A 23193-nucleotide genomic window follows, 5' to 3' on the forward strand; every position below is an offset into this window, starting at 1 on the left:
CGAAAATCACCTTGTTTTTTGTCCCAACTTTATTTTTCCGCGATTTCTGAGGCACTGAAACTTATTTTTTGAACCACCCTCTTATGAATACCTATCAACAATATACCAGGTATATTGATATGGAACCGGAATTTGCCATGGCTCTAATTGTCCATGTAAACCTCATCATAATGTATTATTGGCAACATAGCCTTGTTTTGATATCTAGCAAAGGATTTTTATTCAAATCAAAACATGTATTACGACATTTGTGTCTGGGAAGCATGATTACGTTATGATAGACCGAGAATCCTTGTGGTGGCTGAATTAAATGACTATTGAAATTGAACTAAGTTGAAGAAAAAATATTTTCTGGAGTTTTTTCATTCAATTTTGTCTTTTTCTTCAAATAAATACAAATAACGCCAAAAAATACACAATAGCAATGTCACAGAGACACGCACAATCAGAAAGTATACGAGAAACGATTTTTCGCGCGAGTACAGAAGAATTAAATAAATCTGCTACAGAATTTGGAATTGGAAGCTTGTCGAAGCTTACGGTGAAGATTCTCTTGGAAAACTGCAGAGCTTTAAGTAGTTTAATCAATGAGGTGACGGTGATTTTGACGTGAGAAACGAAGAGCTTGGACGCAATAAACCCGAAAATGTACACCGAAATGCTGATGAAGCCGCATTGTCTGGTAATGGACGACGAAACCTACGTCAAAGCGGACTTTCGTCAGCTGCCGGGCCTGTTGTTCTTCTCCGCATAGGACAAATTCAGCGTTCCGGAGGAGATTCGCAATCAGAAACTACCCAAGTTTGCCAAAAAGTACATGGTGTGGCAAGCGATCTGCTCTTGCGGAAAGCGGAGCGGCCCCTTCGTGATGACCGGCACGGTAAACGGGCAGGTTTACCTTAAGGAGTGCCTACAGAAGCGCTTACTACCACTATTGAAGCAGCACGAGGGCCCGACCATCTTCTGGCCGGATCTCGCTTCGTGCCACTATTCAAAGGACGTGTTGGAGTGGTACGAAGCCAACGGGGTCACCTTCGTGCCAAAGGAAATGAACCCGCCCAACGCGCCGGAGCTTCGCCCAGTAGAAAAATATTGGGCGATTATGAAGCAGGCCCTCCGGAAGAACCCAAAAGTTGTCAAATCGGAGGCGGACTTCAAGAGAAAATGGATTTCTGTTCAAAAAAAAAACTACAACCTGATGTTGTACAGAACCTTATGGACGGGGTAAAGAGGAAGGTGCGAGCATACGGGCTTGGGCTCGAAGTATGAATAAAAAGAAAATGCCAAAAGTTGTTTAATACTTTTTATTTTACTGTCTAAAATTTTCAAAAGGATCGGTCTACTGGGCGAATTTCTACAGCGTTTTTTCCGTGATGCAATTTGATGTGACACACCCTTTATCATGAATACGAATCATGCCGAGGGTCAAAGAACTCGACACCTTCATGTAGGAAAAATCCATCGTGCACAAGGAGATCAAGTGCAGAATGTCGAGCCTAAGATCCCTAACTAAATTTCGTTTTCGTCCTTTAAGTGGTAGAAAGTGTTAGTTCCCGAAAAAGTGTGCGGTCCTTCTCGATGGAATTGATTCCTGTGGAATTTCAAATTTCGAGAAAGTTTAATTTTTATCCAGTGAAAAAATATTTTGTATAGTTCGTTTATTCGTCCGATTATAATATTCTCGCGTTCGTCGATCGCTCGGCTTCGTGTCGGGTCGTGTTTTTTCCCTTCGTAGAGTGTGTCTGTGTGTGTGTGCGTGTATGTTGCTCGCTCGAGCTATCGTTCCATTTTCGTAGTAAAAAATAGAGTTGGCAGTGCAATTTATAAGAGACAGTGAAATCATGTTTAACCCCTTCCCGTACAACATCGAGTCTCACTCGTGGTGTACTTGGATAACATAGGCGCTAGAACGCTCAGCAGAGTAGTGAAATCTCTTGATGTGTGACGTATCAAATAATACGGGAAGGGGTTAATGTTTTCAACTAGCATGTGGTTGAATTTTCGTACAAGCGAGAGATTAGATGCTCACGGAGGATGAATGCGATATTTGGTTCAGGTCGATCCAGAGAGCAACTACGAATTTTACAGTCTACCCAAGCTCAAGCTCAAGCTCAAGAAGGAGAAGAAAGAAAAAGAGAAGGGAACAGAAGAAAAAGAAAGAGAGGAAAAGAAGGAAAAGATCCAGGAGTCAAAAGACAAGAAGTCTAATGCGGGCGCTACACGATTCGTCCTACGTTTCACTCGAATGTTGGACTCAAACATTTGACTCGATGAATCGTCAAATGTTGTGACGAATGTGCTGCTACACGGTAAAGTGAATGTTCGATTCAAAGCAATCGGCCCAAACAATCGGCGAGTATTTGGATCGAATGTTTATTGTTTTTATTTACCATCAAAAACGTTAGGAAACTGAATGACGATGCGAGTATTCAAATTGCTGCCGTAGCAATTGTACTGACATCGGGCTGTAAATTAAAAATGCTTCAAATCAACATTATTAGAATGCAATATTTCGCCGAATATTTTGAACTTTGAGAATCAATTTCACAGAACATTCACCTAAAACTTGTAAACAAACCAATCTGTCAAAGATAGATTCGGACGAATCGTGTAGCGGTGTATCGAATGTCATCGAGTGTCGAATCAACGAATGACAAAAATCCTTTAACTCGTGTCACTCGCGTTGGAAGATAATCCACAACGAACGGTTTACCTTCCAACGCGAATATTCGACACTCGACATTGGAGGTTCGAAGCTCGTCAGTCGACTACACGATGCGTCGAATCATCGAGCGTCCAGCATTCGAGGGTTTTCGTAGCATCGTGTAGCGCTGGCTTAATCCTGGGCAGGCGAGAGGCAAAGGTGACTTCAGCACTCTTCGTCGAAACTAAGGTTGACGTGTTATACGCTGACCTCTTCACAAAAATGCGACAGGACCCTAGTCTTAACATATTAAGGACCTTGTAAGCTTCATTTGTTCGTATTCCAAGGATGAAATCGTTTTCTTTCGTTGTGGATGTGACAAAGGCGAGCCATCGGTAGACCCTGTTAGATTCTTGATAGACCAAGGATTTAATCATCAAGTGCAGAAAACACGGGTTATTTCGTGATACATCCGTAACAGACGGACGGTTTCAGGATCATTCATCCCCTTCCCAAGGAACTGGAGAGATATTTCAAGTTTTTTACTTCGGACACCTGGCGAAGAACTCCTGGGGGGCAGGTGGATCCAAAACTTGCAGGGAACGTGGAATGGAGGGAAACTTTGCTAACGACTACAAGGGGCAACCAAGTTGCATGCTCTGCAAAAAAGAGGACAGTAATGACCATACGACGGGAAGCTTCAACTGCCCTATGCACAAACAAGCCAAGGCAAGCCAACAGTGATGGAGCTAACCCAAATTAAGCTTAAAACTGTGAAGTAGTTGCTACGCACCTCCCAGAAGTAGTTTACTACACCCAAAATAAATATTTAGCGCATATTTTGAAATTCTCATTCATTACATTAAATGAGCTTAAAAGTAGCAAAAAATTTGCTATTCACTCATACTGGTACAGCATTTATTCAAGTGGGAGGCGGGTTTGTGTATAAAATACAGTCTATCGCAAAATTGAGTGTACAAATGCTACTTAACGATACCTTCCATTTAATTTTATAAAATATTTTGAATACATTGATTCTTTTGGTGCATATTTATTACTCACACATTTAACTAGCTGTACTTGCAATAAAATTCCGAGAAAAGTTTTCTGCTAATTGTTTATTCCTAAAAACTGAAAACAATGTTAGTAAGTTTCTTTGCGAATTAGCGTACTTTTTTTCATCAGTGATTGGTGTCAACGCTCAACCATTGCTTGGGCAGTGCTAGTTTTTGTTTTGTATTGATGTTTAATTTTTTTTTATCAAAATGGCAAGTGAGAAGAAAGTAATAGTTATTGTTACACGTACAATGATAATAAGTATGAATTGTCGTGGAAAGACGTTGCAGGAAATAGCAGCTGCTGTCGGAAGTACCCACCAAAAATTACAATAAGCTTTAAATATTTAGAAACTGGAAGCACTGTTCATTTTATAGCAGCGGTCGTAGTAGGCGTATCTGTAGTATTCTAACAGAAATTCGTTTGAAAAGTCTGTTTCTTTCGACGGTAAACATTTCATGTTGATCTGTTATGTTTTGATAAAGTTGTGAAGGATGGAAGCCAAAAGAAGAAAATTGATGTTGGATGGCTCGAAAAAAAAAATTGGGCAATTGTCAAACGGAAATTGAAGAAGAGTGCCAAAGTGACACGGGATGCTGCAGACATGAAGAGATCGCGGAATAAAATGTCCGCTGAGGTTGACCAACAGATAGTTCAAACTTTGATTGAGGGTATCTGAAGAAAAGTACGAAAATTCATCAAAAATGTAACAGATTTTTTTTTAAATTTTTTAATATAATATATTTTGAAAAGAATAATAAATTATCTGAATTTTGATTGGATAACATTTTTGTACATTCAACCAATCGCGAGATACAACAGGTTTTGTGATTCCGGATTCTAAATGTTCTAATCAAGCTTTATATTTTCACAATACACTGAGAGTCTCCAACTAGTAGGCGTATCGGAGCGCCATCCAGTATGTTCTTTAGGCAATTTCACTAGTTCAGGTCAATCAACTACAAAGTGTACTGTCTACCCAAGCTCTAGCTCAACCTTGTCGAAAAACGCCATTCATTTGAAAATTTGAGAGAATGCTACAATGAATTCATGGGAGAATATTCAAAAAAAGGGTCAAGTTCCATGTTAAAAACTATATCCAGATGAATAAAACACAAACGATCTGTTTCTCCCGCATCATTTGGACTCCAGTTCAACGATCAAGGTCATAGCTATTTTCGACGGCTCGTCCAAAACATAAAGAAACTACTTTAACAGTGATGCACTATAAACGAACTAGGTTGAGCAGAAACAAATAGTAGACTTAACGTTTCGTATCCGAAAACATTATGTTGATGTAATATTTTTTTATTAGCTTTTCAACACATATTTTCAGATGGTTATTTACGGGTTGGCTTCATCGTCGCTTGCTAGCGATGCTACTGAAAAATAGAAACTGACAGCAAATGCTTATCCACTACCCATCCGGGTTCCGACAGCGTCGAAAATGTTATCCAGCTAATAAATGAAATGCAATTCGTAATGGTAGAAGGAAATTCTTCTTTACGGAAATGAACTTCAAATGAACATTGGAATAAACATCTCTGTTTTCTCTGGAATAGCCGAACACTAGGACCCCTAATTCATTTCATCAACGCTTCAAAACTTCTCGTCAGTGAAGTACCCGCGAATTACGTCTCATCCAGCAGACTCGATTAATTTTCTCCATATGTCTGGAACATTTCTCTTGACAATTTCTCTTGAGTGATAATAACTAATAAGACATAATTGTCTAATGAAAGTGAATTTTATTCGTTCATGTTTCCTTCATCATCTTTGGATGCGACGGATTTGTAATTTCGGTTTGCCGCATGTTAATGTTTCTGTTTCTGTTAGTATCCCATGATGTAAGTTATGATATCATAAGGCAAAATATTTGTTCTCTTTCATAAATCTTGTTCGTGTTGTGTACAATGCGCGTGTTTCCACGAGCATTTCGGTTCACCTTCCAATTTCGTTCAGTGATGTTTGAAATCTGCTCCACTATTTCTACGATTCATATGAGTACCTGTCTGGGATTCCATCCACCGATGCTGAGACATTTTGATATTTTAGTTAAGTTACTGAGAGTTCGAATTTCTGTTATGAATTGTATCTTGGATGTAAGCTTGCCTCTTATTTGGGATGTAAATTGCTAAAATGTTCTCTCCTCAAAACGCGATATTTTAGTATGAAAGTTATTTTTAACAATCGTTACCTTACTAAAGCTGCTGATTTGGCGTTTCTGTTATCGGTTTTCTTTTTGCTTATAGATGAAAACGCTTGAATGCATATTTCAGTAAACCACGCAATCGTTCTAAAATTTAAAATCTATGTACACGACTGTGATGGATTATTTAGACGGACTATGAAAACAATGCTGGACGTTCGAACAGAATACCACAAATGGTTACCTCCTTCTCAGTTTCAAGTTTTTAACGAATGCTTTTACAAAACATTAGGACGGGACCCGTTTTTCGATGGCTCTGAATTGACCTGTTCCGAAGTGCTATAGTTCAAGCGAACAGAATAATCCCTTCTTGGACGGGTAACAATAGTTAGTAGAAGAAATCATTAACGCTTCGCAAACACAATTCAATATAAAAATTTTTAATCGTGTACCTCACTCTTGCGGTGACAACAAATGTCTCCTTCTTATGTTGCCTCTTTCTCGATTTATTTTTTTTGTAATTTTTAAAACTGCTGTTAAAAATATGTACACTGAAGATGATCTGCTCTTACGCTATGGTATCTTCGCAATGCTACAGTCAAGTTCAAACTATGTCGGACCAGTAGTATATCAAAAAGACTCATTATTACCTACTATCACGAATGGATTCGCTCGATTGTTGCCCTCATCGATCGCGTTTTGATCAGGCCTTGCAAACAACCTCTGTCCTAACTCGAATCTGCAGCTGCACTACACTCTAATTATTGTATTTCAGAATTCTATCCCAAATAGCAGATGCTTTCTCATTGCTTCTATGTTCACTAACGTAATATCATTCTGTTGATTATCGGTTGCCCGGATCACGAGTGTCTCCTGTCATGCCAGTGCATTTGCCTAAATATTTCGTAAAGTTTCTCGTTTAACGTTTCAATTAACCATTTCAGAATAAAACAAACAACACTCCGAATAAAGATAGAGAGAGACGAACAAGACATTATTTTTTCACAACAAACTCTTCGATATCACACTATCTAAGAACGAACTAGTCTGACTTACGCGGTACGATAGCTAAATGTAGGTATGTAGGTTGAGTTGAGTTTACTAGTGAAGATCGTATTTTGAAAAGGTCGATTTGATTTATTTTTTTGTTCTGCTGGAATGTCGATCCTAGGTATCGCTAACAGTAACTTCGTGAAGACTGTTGCGTCTTCGTTTACTAAGCTGTTTCCAGAACCGTCGATCTAGTGATTTGTCCTGTGGATGGGAAAAAATATGTGTTTTTAGTGAAAGGTAAATGATTCTGAACATTCTCAAGTAAATAAAATGGTAAGTAAGATAGTGAAAAGAATTATATCTGTGAAGCAATACCGCGCGAAATTGTGTATTTTCTACCCTGATCAATTTTGTTGAAACTTTGTCGCAGACTGTTTTCGTGCCAGTGCGCTCTCGAGTAGACGGCACCCTTCCGGAAACAAACTTTATTAAATTAGTCTAGACTGTCTTTTATTTTTATTTTTTATGAGTCGGTATAGCTCCACACTTTGTCCAAGCTCTGAAAGACCACCCTTAATTTCTTTCATAGTAAAACATGTAATGAGTGTTTTGAGTCAATGCTTCTCTACATTAAAGGGTGTGTCAAATCAAATTGCATCACGGAAAAAACGCTGTAGAAATTCGTCCAGTAGACCGATCCTTTTGAAAATTTTAGACAGTAAAATAAAAACTATTAAACAACTTTTGGCATTTTCTTTTTATTCATACTTCGAGCCCAAGCCCGTATGCTCGCACCTTCCTCTTTACCCCGTCCATAAGGTTCTGTACAACGTCAGGTTTTAGTTTTTTTTTAACAGAAATCCATTTTCTCTTGAAGTCCGCCTCCGATTTGACAACTTTTGGGTTCTTCCGGAGGGCCTGCTTCATAATCGCCCAATATTTCTCTATTGGGCGAAGCTCCGGCGCGTTGGGCGGGTTCATTTCCTTTGGCACGAAGGTGACCCCGTTGGCTTCGTACCACTCCAACACGTCCTTTGAATAGTGGCTTTGAATAGAAGCGATATCCGGCCAGAAGATGGTCGGGCCTTCGTGCTGCTTCAATAGTGGTAGTAAGCGCTTCTGTGGGCACTCCTTAAGGTAAACTTGTCCGTTTACCGTGCCGGTCATCACGAAGGGGGCGCTCCGCTTTCCGCAAGAGCAGATCGCCTGCCACACCATGTACTTTTTGGCAAACTTGGATAGTTTCTGCTTTCGAATCTCCTTCGGAACGCTGAATTTGTCCTCTGCGGAGAAGAACAACAGGCCCGGCAGCTGACGAAAGTCCGCTTTGACGTAGGTTTCGTCGTCCATTACCAGGCAATGCGGCTTCGTCAGCATTTCGGTGTACAGCTTCCGGGCTCGCGTTTCCCCACCATGTTTTGCCTTTCGTCGCGGTTAGGAGCCTTCTGGACCTTGTATGCACGCAGGCCCTCCCGCTGCTTGGTCCGCTGGACGAATGAACTTGACAATTTCAGCTTATTGGCGACATCCCGGACCGAACTTCTCGGATCACGTCTAAACTGCTTAACTACGCGCTTGTGATTTTTTTCACTGACGGAGCATCCATTTTTGCCGTTCTTCACCTTCCGGTCGATGGTTAGGTTCTCGAAGTATCGTTTTAGTACTCTGCTGACCGTGGATTGGACGATTCCCAGCATCTTACCGATGTCCCGATGTGACAACTCCGGATTCTCGGAATGAGTGCACAGGATTAATTCACGGCGCTCTTTTTCGTTCGACGACATTTTTCCAAATTTACGAAAAATTGACAGTGAAGCATGGCCAACGTGATCTATACACTCTTATCTGATTATAAGCGAAAGCTGAAGATATAATTCCTAAAAATTAAATTTCTACAGCGTTTTTTCCGTGATGCAATTTGATGTGACACACCCTTTATTTAGTACTTCAAGTAACATTCATTGAACACCAATTATCTTCGACCGAATCCATTCCATTCCGAGTTTCACATTTTTTTAACCATGCGAATACATCAATCGCCTTCTTTCCTTGTTTGGTTTATAGAGACTTTATACTACTGTAGTTCATTCGTCTCTAGCCTGAGAAAGGCATTTGAGTAAAGGAAAATACTCCATTACTCCTCTTTCACCTGTCTTAAGAAAGACAATCCATTCCCGCTCGACGCTCGCCGGCAACGATGCTGCTCCGATGACCACCAAACGAGAAATGTGATCAATCAAAAATTTTAAAATTTCCATAATCAGTTACTCCATCACTTTGGTAAAGAACTCGAAAAAATCGGTTGGTTGTATATCAAACTTTTTATAACAGATATCTCGATACTCTCCCACGTTTCCGGAATCGTAGTTCTGAGCTTATCTACTATAGCATACTGCTTTTCCTCGGCGTAATACCTTCGAACTAAGATCTCAGATTATCCCGAACGCTTCTTCGCAGGAGGTTTATTTCTTTTTTTCTGAACTAGTTTGATTTGCCATATGATTTTAGGTTTGATATTAGTCTTGCTATGTGATAAATTGATACTAAACAAATCTCCCAAAGGGTTGTCGTTGAGAAAGAATCCTGAGAACTGGCTGCAAATCTATATTCTGGTCCACTGATTCTCTGTTTAATTGTATTGCTTGTATAAACAACAGCATTGTCATGTTGTAACGTAAATTGTTTTCAAAGATATTTGTGCAAAAAACGTAGAACAGAGCCCCCAAGAATCTCGATGTAGTCCTCGGTATAAAGGCGTGGAGCTGGTTAGGAAATTTGAAAGCAATTATAAAAACTCGAACCCGTGGCTGACAGAACTCGAAGAGCAGGTGGGCGCAAAACTGACTATCGTACAGACGTAATGGACATGTGTAGAATAAAGAAAAACACATCGACAACAATTCGACCGATCAAGTAGAAACTGCAGCTTTCAATATCCAATCGTACAATGAACTGCGAAAAGTAGGGGAGGTGGGGGTAAAATGGACATGTTAAGAAGTACTTCAATTATATCTTTGGAAACTCATGTTTTCCAAAACTTTGATACAGTTTCTTGCAATTCAATATACTGTTTTTCTACCTATTTGGCCAAATATTTTACAAAAAAGTGTTTTTCATTGCTTTTTACTAAAATTAAAACAGACCGAAAAGTACAACATTTTATTCGATGCGGGTAACATGGACATATAGTTGGGGTAATACGGACAGGTTTGTAATAAATATTTTTTTTACAAATATGGAACTCTTGAAAAAAAACAAGTCTGTTGGAACTGTGCGATCAAATAGAATAGAACTGTCAGGAAGAGCTAAAGTGGTGAAAGATAAAATGGCTCTTTACTCTACAAAACTCTACAAATCAGCCAATATTATTCTGACAATTTATAAAAGTAAACCTCGCAAAAAAGTACTGCTTCTTAACTCTAAGCATAGATCCGCAAAAATAGATTCCAATACAAAACAAAGACCTGAAATTGTATCGTTTTACAATAAAACCAAGTTTGGAGTAGATGTAGTTGACCAGATGGCACGCTAATATAGCGAAAAAGCAGGGTCTCGTACATGGCCATTGCGAGTGTTCTACAATATTTTGGACTTGACAGCAATCAATTCATGGATTTTATACAAAGACACTTGTGATGGGAACATAACCAGGAAACAATCTTGTTTCAATTGACAGAAGAACTTTCTAATGGGTATAAGTGCTGCAGAGCAGGGCTCAGCATAGTCATAGTCAACTGAGGATAGTCGACTGACTAACCGACTGACTATATCCATAGTCAGTCGGTGAATGGCTCTTCACGCAGTTTCTCCGCCAAAACGACTGAACAGTCAGCCGGGCGTTTAATCGCTATCTCCCTCTACCGACTCGACTATATCATTCCATTCCTCCCAGTCAAATTGTCCTCATTGCATTTTGAAGTGACTTCCCCCAAAACGATCATCAATCAATGTTTGAGTTCACCGTGGTTTGACAAACGCTACAGGTGAGCTAGATTTTTTTTTTGTAGCGTTCACGAAAACTACTCACACGTATAAAATAGCGTGCAGTGTGTGTGCGCTATTTTGCACGCCTAATACTAACAAATACTAATTCCCTTTATAGCATACTTGATAAATGTCTAAGTTCGTTGGTTTGAGTTCACGATGGGTAGAAAAAAACCGTCCATTGATGGGGTAACTACTTATTTGCATCAGGAATCAAGTTTTCGTTCCTCTTTATATAGACGTGTGTATGCGGGTACAAAATTAGTATCAGGGGGAAATGGAAATGCGGATTGAAGTCAGTTGAATGAAGAGGCAGATTTGTATTCATTAGTCGAGTCAGTTAAAATAACCACTGACTGGACTAGTTCATCAGTCATCCTCGCTAGTCAGCGCTAGTCAATTCATTTTCTTGTCAAGTCATTTTTTGTTGGCGGCGACTGCCGAAGCAGTTCTAGTCGAAGCGAAGCTACTGGGAGTAGAGTCGGTCTTCATTTTTCACCTTCGAAGATTTTGGGCCCTGCTGCAGAGAACAAGCTTCATCCAAAAAACAACCAAACAAAGCAATGGATTGTACTACAGAAAACTCAACGATAAGGTCTCAAGAACGAAAATCTTCCCAAATACAATTGTGCAAAAAAAAAACAGAGCGATGTATACTTGCAACACATACAACAAATACGTTTGTGGTAAGTGTTCATTCAGAATAACATGTTCATGTAGGCATATAAATGTAAATATAAACGTCGGTAGTTCTAAAGGGCGAACACGAAATTATTGCGACACATTCAACAGGGCATAACTTTTTTACCATTGGGTAAAAATCAACCAAATTTTGCACACTTTCTCATTGATGTGTATTGTCTACATGCTGTCAAACTCGAAGTCGTGTTTTTCGATTCAACGAAAATGGAGGTGAACCAACGCGAGTCGAGAGAACAAATTCTTTCCAAACACCTGGAATTTCCTGACCTGTCGCACCGGCAGTTGGGAAAAATGTTGAACATTCACCATTCAACCGTCTCCAAAGTGTTGAAGCGGTTCCAGGAGCGGTTGACGTTGGACCACGGCAAAGGAGCTGGAAGAAAACCGGGACCGGAGAACAAAAAGACGGAGGGAAAGGTGAAGCGGATGATTAAAGCAAACCCCAACGTCTCAAGCCTTGATTTGGCTAAAAAGATCGGCATGTCGCAGAGCTACGTCCAGAATGCAAAGAAGAGAGCTGGACTACATACATACATACAAGGTACAGAACTTCCCAAACCGCGATGAACGGCAACAATCGACGGCTAAAACTCGGGCACGGGAGCTCTACGAGAAGATGCTGACAAAATATGGCTGCTGTGTGATGGACTACAAAACGTATATAAAAGCCGATTTTAAGCAAATCCCGGGGTTGGAGTTTTTCACCGGCAAGAGCAAGTTCGATGTGGAGGACAAATTTAAGAAGAAGAAAATGTCGAAGTTCGCCTCCAAATATCTCGTTTGGCATCCCATCTGCTCTTGCGGACTGAGGAGTGAGCCTTTCGTGACAAAGGGCACAGTAAATGGCGAGATCTGCAAATCTGAGTGCCTCGAGAAGCGCCTTTTGCTGTTCTTGCTGCAGCACGACGAAGCTCCGCTATTTTGGCCAGATTTGGCATCATGCCACTATTCTAAAAGTGTCCTGGAGTGGTATGAGACCAATTCTGTCCATTTTATTCCAAAGGACATGAACCCGCCAAACTGTCCGGAGCTGCGCCCGGTGGAGCAGTTCTGGGCAATAATGAAGCGGGAACTTCGGAAGAGCAAATAGACAGTCATATACGAGAAGGACATGTTAAGAAAATGGAAAAAAACTGAGAAACTGGTACTGGATGACACTGTAAAGACTTTGATGGAGGGCATCAAACATGCGTTCAATTTTACACTCAAGGCTCCATTGATTAACTTTTCTTTTGATTTTTGAAGTAAATATATGTATAAAACTACCCTAAAATTTTGGTTTGATTCTAAACATTATAAGAAAATTGGCATGACTATTTCGGTGTCGCAATAATTTCGTGTTCGTCCTTTAGTGTTAATTAGAGCTAGATGATTGTATCATTTGGACCACTGTAGTCTGCTGATGCCAGAACAAATAAACTAAGACTTCTTTTTCGCATGGATTTTTATTCTAGTCACGATCCAGCCAGCCGGCTCAAGAGATAATTTTAAAATTTTAAAATTGCTCCGTAGCCATTGTTTTGTTTTGATCTTATAGTTGTTTGGATTTGTCTGTGTGAATTTGTGAGCACTTCAACGGATGATTCCGAGGTTCGGTTCATGCTTCAAGTACAATCATGGACTCACGATGGACAGTTGGCTAATCGACCGACAGTAATCCATTGCGTAGAATAATTCTACTGAAGGATTAATTTTTCTGCCGATGTGTATATCGATCACATGAAATTTTGCCCCAATAATTTTTCGATGAAAATGTGTCACCCTTTTAAACTCGAGTCGACCGCGAATAATCGATTTCCTATTTCTTTAATCATAGAATTAACGGATCATGGTAATATATCCCAGTAAAAGTATAGTTAAGAGTTTGGCTTTTTTAAAACCTATGTAACTGAGCCTGTAAAAATAAACGGATTAATAAAAAAAATTGGATAGATCTTGATAGATTTCCTGATCGCAAAGATTTTTGCATCAATTGACTGGAAACATTTCCACGCATCTATCACAATATTTTATTTTATTTTTTCATTATTCAGTGGTTATTTCTATTGAGGGTGGTCCGGTAAATCATCTGACCCTTTGTTTTCCATGACCATGTAACTGTTGACAACGCGGAATTTATATTCTATGAAAATTTCCACGAAATTATTAGAGGAACAATTCCGTTGAACTACGCGATCGTTTTCTATTTGGGATCGAATGGATGTGACACGAGTTGGAACCCTATTTTCATTAGTTTTACGAACATAACGGCTCAGGCGTGAGCTGATGCGTTGTCGTGATGGAAAAAAACTCGACTTCCTCGATTCAATCGCATGCCAAACACAAATAAACAGACCAATCTGGTTGAAACTCGGTGTTTCTCAAATCTCTCTGACTCTCTGCTCAGAAATACCCCTTTAAATTTCGTCATGTATAACGATACAGCATGATTCGGAAACTCTGTCTACTCTTAGTAAACTTGTAGTTCAGAATATTTCACAATATTATGAACAAAACAGACCGACCCCTTGCATTTCCTAGCGATATTCCGGGTTCATATGCTCGGCTGGCGCACGAATTCTGCCAAGACATCCTTGGCCACATTTCTTAGTGGTGAATAGATAACAAACTTCTCGATTTTCATCTAAAGTGCACAATTAGTTTTTAGCTGGTACTTTGCTGTTACGACTACATGATTGTAAATATTGTGAAACTTGACAAACGAAAACAATACACTTTCAACTATGTTTACTCACAATTTCACTTATTTTTTACTCACAAGGATACAAATGAACCTAAATAAAATAAACGAAAGGGACGAAAAATAATATATGGAAACAAAGTATTCATATACAAATTATTGACTACATTTTGGAAGCAGTACCCAGATAAGGGGGGAAACGATCAAAATTTGGTTAATTTTATTTCGATGTATTTCTTTTATTAAAAAATTTCATTTAAAAAACCTGAACATCCTATATATCTTTAAAAGGAGACTACGGTCTGGAAGGTCAAAAAAAATCGAATTTTTGTTTGTTGCATTTTTAGGAAGCTTACGCCCTCAGAAATGTTGTCCTAGAAGATTTTTCCGATATTTGATTTCGTTGGAAAGTTACAGCCAAAAATATGAAGTCACCTCAAGAGACATAGCATTGCTGTAAGAATTTCTTTCCGCGTTTTTCTCGAAACCATGTTTTTTCAACTGGTAGTATCGATATAGTAAAAATCATTATCTAAAGCGTTACATAGCCGTTCTTTGATATCCCATTTTGGAAATTTTTCGAATTTTCAAGAAAACTCTACGGTACGCTTTAGGTATTGTCCTAAAGTCCTAAAATATTCATTGGAATTCGTTATGCGACATCTCGTTGGTTCAGAACCGATACCACCAGCAAGGTACCGATTTTCAGACAGCATTTACGCATCCAGCTGTCAACAGCGTAATGATCATTATTCGTGCACTCAAACAATGGAAAATACATATTCAAATATACCTTAAACACTAACCGAAATACCCGAACACTTCACTTTATTCCTAACATCAGAAAAAAATCACAAAAATTCAAGAAAATGGAACTTGAAGAAGACGCAAAAAGTTATAGAAAGCGAAAGACAGCTCAAAGCAAACTGGTGTTCTGCGATGAATGGCGATTGTTAAGCAGAAGGCACGGTTGTTCGGATTTGGCAAAGCGAAAACTTTCTTGAATATTCCATCTTTGCATAATATTGTTTCTAAACGAATAGTATGATGGCTTTCGAAAAAAAATAACCATGCAATACGCATTTTTCTTTGACCAAATTTTGATCGTTTCACCCTTTAGATAATCGGAACTCAGTATAGTCAGTCCAGAAAGAAACTTATCTTTGCTTTTCTTTAAAAAGCTGTAGCAGATGTACAGGGGATAAACCAAAAAAATGAGACTAGCCAATTTTGACAATGTTCCGTCAGTCGAAACACATCAAGAAATATAACTATTTAACAACTCGTTGCATTTGATGAGATATTTTCTATAGGTTTAGAAGCCTTCTCTTGACTTTGGGGTGGATGATGGACACCGGAATTGATAATCAAATTTTGGAGGGTATTTCGAAGCCTTCGTTTCTATTTAGATGAGTTCCCCCATCATATGCAATCAGTTGTATCCAAATAAGTATATTTTACAAAAGGTAGCTTTCATACCTTTCGTAAAATATACTCATTTGGATACAACAAAATTGACATTAAACATTGACAAAATTTGGTTAGTCTCACTCTTTTTGTCTACCACATGTACATGCAACATCTTCAAAGCTCTACACAGAATATCTAAATCAATCTAAAGCAAAACTCACATTATCCTTGCGGGGCGAGTTTACTCGGCTCGAACCCGATTGCGAGCTAGGAAAATCGTCACCGCTGTCTTGCGATGAGTTGTAAACTCGATCCGAGTTTTGGCGTGACAGAAAGTTGAGCCTGTGAATCAGTCGGAAGAAATGAAATGAAATCAGAAACGGCTCGATTGACCTCCGGGCACTGGCGGGCACAACCTACAATTTGGATGACTTGGAAGTGCTGGAACTAGCTGTTCGCTTCAGGTGGGAGCCGTTTTGATTCAGTTGCGTCATGCAGTAGACTTTCTCTCGTCTCGCTAAACGCTCCAGGTCCGACAGAGTCCTTTCGTCTGCAATCGGGCGAGAGAGATGAGTTGCAAGCGAAGGGTGCGAAGGATGCAGAATTTTCTTACCTCGATCCACAGACCCAAAATTGTTCCAGGTAGCTGTGTTTTGAGCCTTTTTGCGGTTGGGTGTAGGCGTATCCATCTTTGAATTGTTTTGCTGATATGATGAGCTCATTCCGTTTCTCAGGGAGGTATTGCTGGGATCGATGCTGCAACTGCTGGAGCTGGCATGAATCTGGTTGCTGCTCGAGCATTGCTTTGCCACTGCCGCTGGAATACTGCTGTAGCTGTTGACCCGTGATATGATCCGATTCATAATGATATCCTTCCCGCTCATCCGATGGTATGTGGAGAGGTCTTGCCCGAGAATCGTAGTCAGGTCCGGTCCAGGATTGTAGCTTATCAGATCTTCGTCGCCGAGAATATCGTGATTGAGGGCTAACCGCATTTCCAGCTTTGGACTGAGCCCGTATAGGGGTGGTGGTGGGTCGGTAGACGGCGGAGGAGGCAGCGTGAGGATCGGCGCAGCACCGAAATTCGCCCCGAAACGACCGGTACCGCTTGCAGAAGCCATCCCGATGATCGGGAGATGCGCAGAGGCAGAACATTTGTCAGCAACACTCCCAAAGTTTTCGTCGGGTGTGGTCGTCTTCACTGTCTCCCTCGTTTCCACCAGGGGAGTCGACAACGGCGTTGTACTTACTGAGTCGGTTTCGGTGGAATCTCTTAAGTCCGCATAATCCAGATGATTTCTTTCCACAGCTTGCCCCTGCCAATTTATCGAAAGTAAATTACCCGCTAATTATAAGATATCTACGGAATCAACGAACGGTTACATGGGTAGCAACGGTAACGGCTAGGTCTGATCATATTCTTTCTATTTTCAAATTTTTTTCATCAGAATCGTAAAACAACCAACACACGATAACTGATTACACACACACATCAATATACTGGTAGAAGACTTGTGTTTTTTTTAACAATCGCACACATCGATAGCAAGGAGTGAAACAGGCGCGAAAGAAACACTACAACACACTAGCTGCACTGTTAAAGAAACTATTTATTAGTGGGATAGAGAAATGTCATGTTACATTGTTGATGAGTTTCGCTATTTACAAAACTAGAATAACTGAAAAAACCTCCGCATGTAGAAATGTAGAGATGTGAAAGATAGACTAGGACGAAACTGTAGCTGCCTTAATGACTGAAGCCTTTGCCAAGAGGAATTTATGTATGATTACTACTCACGTCATTTGATCGTGTTTTGGTGCGTTTGTATCTACGGGTTCGAGAATGAGAGGTGAAAAATATAGATAACGGGTGTCAATATTGCTACTATGAAAGCAAATTGGGCGAATGTTTTTAATGTTTGGGGGGAAATAAAGAACAGTACTTCTTTCACTAAAAAACGATATTATTAAAAGCTATTGAAGCGTTCAAAGACAAAGCTGCTTGATGGTGCTGCTAATCAGTGATTTGTTGACGTATCGTAATAATAGTATTTTGTAATATCTTTCATGTGATATTTACACTGTAACTTACAGTGTTTTCATAAACATTACACTTTATTTACTATGATCGGTGACATTACCAATTTTGATTACAGAAGCACGAAAAACGCAAGACTATACAGAACATTTTAAATTTGGTTGAGTACTCAACTCGACTGTGTTGCTGCATCCGCTTGATTATTGAAAAGATTTTGTCTTACACCATTGAAATGCTTCGATCGTAGATTCTGATAATTCTATACAAAAATTATACATGTTTAACGGTGTTGCTAGTAGTAGTTTGGGTAAAATAATGAGTTATATCCATGAATGATAACAAAAAAATTAACAATTAAATCGGCGACCGTGTAATGTTTGATTTGAATGACTAAAAATGCTCTGAAGAATGTAAAGGATTGCTGTTCACACACCATATTAGAAACACTCAGTTTTCTTGAGTTTCCAGAGATACGTAAGAGCTCGGTTGACAAGACGTATAGAGTATATGGTTTTCGTTTGTTTGGCAATTTGAACTTTATTGTTTTGTTCAGAAGCGAAACATGCAAATTACAAAAACGCCAGTGTCTCATCTTTTGTAAGCCGAAAACAAGCTTTCGAAACCTTCGATTTATATTAAGTCACTAGTTGACCCTGCAAACTTTGTCTCGCCCAAACTGGTTTTTTGTTATAAATACTTCCAAACATTCACGTTTCTTTATTAAGCGAACATCCATGGGTTCAATCACAGAACTGTTCATTGATTAATTCTGACCCTTTACAAATTCCTTTTACTATAAATTTCCTAGTACTACTACCAGAACTCATTATAATAAAAAAAATATTTTCAGACCCAATTCTCGTTCAAGATTTTTTAATCACTTGCAAATAACATGTTTATCTCAAACATGGAATACATGTTTGACACAGAAAATATAATAAAATGATGACATCTGAGATCAGACGATTCCTTCCTTGAGTTTCACTTTTACTCCTTTGCCTGATTAGTTCTCGAGTTATGCAGTAATTTTTATTTCATTTGTGTGGTGCACAGACTGCTGTCCCATAGCACCTCCACATGCCAAATTTGGTTCCGTTTGCTTGATTAGTTCTCGAATTTTTCGGAGAGGGGGGAGGGATCTCGAATAACCATAAAAACATTTTTTGCTCCCTGGAAAACCTCCACATCTAGAATTTGGTTCCATTTACTTGAATAGTTCTCGAGTTATGCAGAAATTTGTGTTTCATCTGTTGCATCCCGGGTCATACCAATGGATTTTGCATATTCCAAATTCCTCGCCTTTTTGTGCACCCCGTTCGTTTGGATCCAAACAATATATTCTCAACATATTGAAAATGTTGTTTTGTCACAATTTTCGCGAAGACTATAACAAATAAATCTTTGCCGGTCATATGAGAATAACTTAATTCGAAAGATTAAAGATGTACGAGTGATGTTGAATGCTTATTAACCCCCAAATTTATTTCAATAGGTTGAAAACTGATTTGATTTGTCCGAGATGCGTATAATAATGTCTGCTAATAATGCTAATAATGTAGTCTGGATCCGAAAAATTGTGAAGAAGATCTAATCTCTCAATGGGATGTAGTATCATTATAAATAAATAAATAAATAAAAGTAGTCTGGATCCATTTCTCTCCAGGTAGGGATCACTATTTTTTCCAGTTTTTCTTGCATTTCTATATTCATTCATTCATTCATTCATATCAACGGATACAATAATAATCCTGATGATGATAATTACTATAGCAACTAAATTTACTTAAATTTAATTATTGTAGAGAGTAGATAAGTGCGGAGGTGTAACGTTTTCAAACGGTTTTATTTAGCCTGCCCTGTAATATGTTTGTATGTTTGTAACATGTTTGTCTGTAGCGCTGACCCACAATCATAGAAATTCGACCCCCTTTCTGTTGATCGATTGATCTGAAATTTGGAACACACCTTTATCTCTGTAGTCGTTATAAAACTGCGTATTTCATGATTTTGAAAATCCAAGATGACGGCCGCTCAAAAGAAGCGGATTACATATTTTCTCAAAACCCCATCAATATGGGTATCAAATGAAAGGGCTTCACTAGTAGAACACAGTTATTCATGAAAAATGCAAATCCAAGGTGGCAGCCACTACAAAATGGCGGACTACATATTTTCTCAAAACCCTATTATTATGGGTATCAAATGAAAGGGCTTTACTAGTAGAACACGGTTGTTTATGAAAAACGCAAATCCAAGATGGCTGCCACTACAAAATGGCAGAATACATATTTTATCAAAACCTCATTAATATGGGTATCAAATGAGAGGGCTCGACTAGTAGAACAAAGATATTTATGACAAATGCATATTCAAGATGGCTGACACAACCAAATGGCGGACTACATATTTTCTCAAAACCCCATTAATATGGGTATCAAATGAAAGAGCTTGAAAAGTAGATCACAGTAGATCATGAAAAATTCAAATCCAAGATGGCCGCAACTACAAAATAGCAAATTACTTTATTAAATGGTTTTATTTAGCTTGAACTGTTTGTATGTATGTTTGTATGTATGTACGGTTGTCCCACATTAATAGAAATTTGATCAATAGGAACTGACCGAATTTATGAAACATCTTTATCTCTGCTGGCCGCCGCTACAAAATAGCTGATTCCATATTATCTCAAAAAAAAAATGTTGATTGAGATATATATATATATATATATATATATATATATATATATATATATATATATATATATATATATATATATATATATATATCAAACGAACGAACTTGACTTGGAGAACACACTATGTATTTTTTGCAATCTACTCAATATCGGTATCAAATGAAATTATTTGACTAATAGAATACAGTAAAATGGTTTTATTGTAGAGAACTATACTAATGAAACAATAATGTATTGAAAACTAGAAAATAAAATAAGTTAAAAAAATATTTTTAAGTTAAACGGATCCATTGTGCTTAAACATAATAATGTACCAAAAGCTAGAAAATAATTAGGCAAGTAGCAGTTATGCAGTTATCACACCTCTTCTTCTTTAGACTAGGGCATTGATAAGACTAAAATAAAATCGTGGGGCACGATGGATTTCCATTATCCACAATTAACGACTTCATCATATGTCCCACCATTTTATTTTAGGCTTATCAATGCCCTAGACAAATGAAGAAGCCTTATTATTTTCTAGCTTTTAGTACATTATTAGAGGAACTGGTACAAATTCGGTACCCCATTTTCTTTTTTTGGACTTAGCTCTTGACCAATGCTCGGAATTTCTTCATACTACGTCAGCTTATGAAGGGATCTATTGCGGACATTTCCCCGCAAAACGATTTCAAAAATCTTGATTTGGCTCGGAGCTTTGAACATAGAAATTAAACAACTCAAATTCGAGTACCCGAGATGCCTGGGTATAAATATGGCACCCCATTTTTTTTTTATTTTTTCAAATGAAAAGAATCGTCCTGAAATCACTGAAAAATGTATTTTTTGACATTTTCATACAAAATAGAAGTGAAGTACACTATCTTACGTAAATTTACTCAACTTTAACGAAAAAGCAAGCAATTGCCAACCAAACAACGTGTTCGATGTCGTGGTATCCTTGGCCACAGGCACAGATTTTTCTGTCGGCAAGATAAAAACGAAAGAGTAGCGCGATTAACGAACAGTGATTGGACATGAGTCGGGAGAAGGTGTGAATAAAGTTCCGACTCAAGTCCAGACTTTTGAGCCATGGTTTGAGGCTAACCTTAGGGATAATTGAGTGGAGCCACCGGCCCAATTCATCTTCGTTCCAATTGCGTTGCCAGTTAACGATGGTATTTTTACGAACTAAACAATAAAATTCATTGAAGGCGATTTGACGCTGATAAATTTCGCCTTCAATTGCACCTACCTTTGCTAATGGGTCAGCCCTCTCATTACTCGGAATTGAGCAATGTGAAGGGACCCAGACAAAGGTGATGACATAACAGCGTCTGGTTAAAGCACTCAAAATTTCTCGTATTCTCTCAAGGAAGTGCGGCGAGTGCTTTTCCGGCATCCCTGAACGGATAGCTTCGACAGAGCTAAGACTATCCGTTACAATGTAATAGTGTTCAACAGGTCGTGAGGCGACGCTGTCTAGCGCCCAGTTTATTGCTGCCAATTCAGCAATATATACTGAGCAAGGATTCTGTAGACAGTGCGAGGTGCTAATTGGTAATCATTTGTGTTTTTTCAATTAGCAATAATCGCACTTCGAATGTTCCTCATTGGGCAAATTATTGATTAAACTATTGATTAAATTATTGATTAAACTAGTGAATGAATGAAACAATTTACGAATTCAGTTGCAAACAAATCCCTATTTAAGTCAATTCATGCATTATAGTAGGGGTTATCGCCGCAAATAGTTATCAACATTTTGCCTAATCATCTAACGGTATGCGAAGAAGTTCAGTGAGCTTTCGACATGAAGAGGCATGCAGTCCTGAATAACCGAGCCAAAGCGTTGTATTTCTACCCGCTTTTGTAGACCGTGTTAGCAAACCGAATTCCGGAGTGTTAAAATGCATGGGGGTATAAATAAAAAAAAAAGGTGGGTTATAGCTATGATAGAACCGCAAAGTTGACGTGGGACTAGCTTAGCTTAGCAATCATTTGTTTGTATTGATGAAATTTTTGTTTGAATTAAACAATTTACGAATTCAATCTAATTCAATATATTTGCTTCGTGAGTAAAGAGATTGAATAAATGCCATGTAAGGTCAATTCATGCATTGCGATAGATTATGTTCTTCGTTATAAGTAAAGTTAATGACAGTCCTTTCACGTTTAGTATGATGCCCAGGACAAAATATGTGAACGGAAGAATTATCAAACGATTATTTTATTTTACATTTCCCTCTGAAGTTTGCATTTCTCAAGTGCACGTATTTCTCGAACCGCGAATTTGCTTGATTTGATGAACTTCAGGCACTCAGTGACAGAAATTCATTGAGCAGAAGATATGAAGGCATATCCTTCAATGCAATCTTGAATAGTCGAGCAAAAGCGTTGTGTTCGTACCCGTTTTTGTAATCCGTGTTAGGAAAACACATTTCGGAGTGCAAAAAAACATGCGAGTGAGGAAAGTACCCCCTGCTTCCATGAATCAACAACTTCAACATATACATTTTATGTTATAGAGCCTTTAAACTTGAAAGTTCATTCGCCTCTAATGTCTGCTGACTGACTGATGACTTATGATGAATTAGAGAGGTGTTCAACTTTTCAGTTCATTCGCCTCTAATGTCTGCTAGATTTTCCCAGGCTCCTAAGTTCAGAATACCGTGTTAAGGAAACATATTCTAGTCTATACAAAGGCAAGCGAGTACAAAAGTACTCGCAGTTTGCATTTATTTGCCAAACCAATTTCCCCACGCTCCTTGGATTTAAAGTTTGTGTTAGGGAAACAAACTTCAGTCGGAACAAAAATACCCCCGACTTTCATGTGTTTTCGATGCCGATTTCTCCAACACTG

The 23193-nt window shown here is 38.6% G+C and overlaps 1 protein-coding gene across 3 annotated transcripts in view; it reads right to left on the minus strand.

The window, feature by feature from the left end:
* Positions 1-5440: 5440 nt before the first annotated feature.
* LOC129768406 (uncharacterized) overlaps positions 5441-23193 on the minus strand; it is a 103595-nt gene continuing 85842 nt past the window's right edge. The window contains exons 17-20 of one of the 3 annotated variants that reach the window (XM_055770044.1): positions 16232-16934; positions 16039-16168; positions 15840-15960; positions 5441-7103 (exon numbers count right to left, since the gene is read on the minus strand). In XM_055770044.1, the coding sequence (XP_055626019.1) occupies positions 7017-7103; positions 15840-15960; positions 16039-16168; positions 16232-16934 (1041 nt within the window). In that variant the 3' untranslated portion in view covers positions 5441-7016. Of the gene's footprint in view, positions 7104-15839; positions 15961-16034; positions 16169-16231; positions 16935-17416; positions 17448-23193 lie in introns of those variants that run through there. The other 2 variants (XR_008741672.1, XM_055770046.1) reach the window with 2 other exon arrangements.

This window comes from Toxorhynchites rutilus, chromosome 2 (assembly GCF_029784135.1).
Source record: "Toxorhynchites rutilus septentrionalis strain SRP chromosome 2, ASM2978413v1, whole genome shotgun sequence".
NCBI classification, from domain to species: Eukaryota; Metazoa; Arthropoda; class Insecta; order Diptera; family Culicidae; genus Toxorhynchites; species Toxorhynchites rutilus.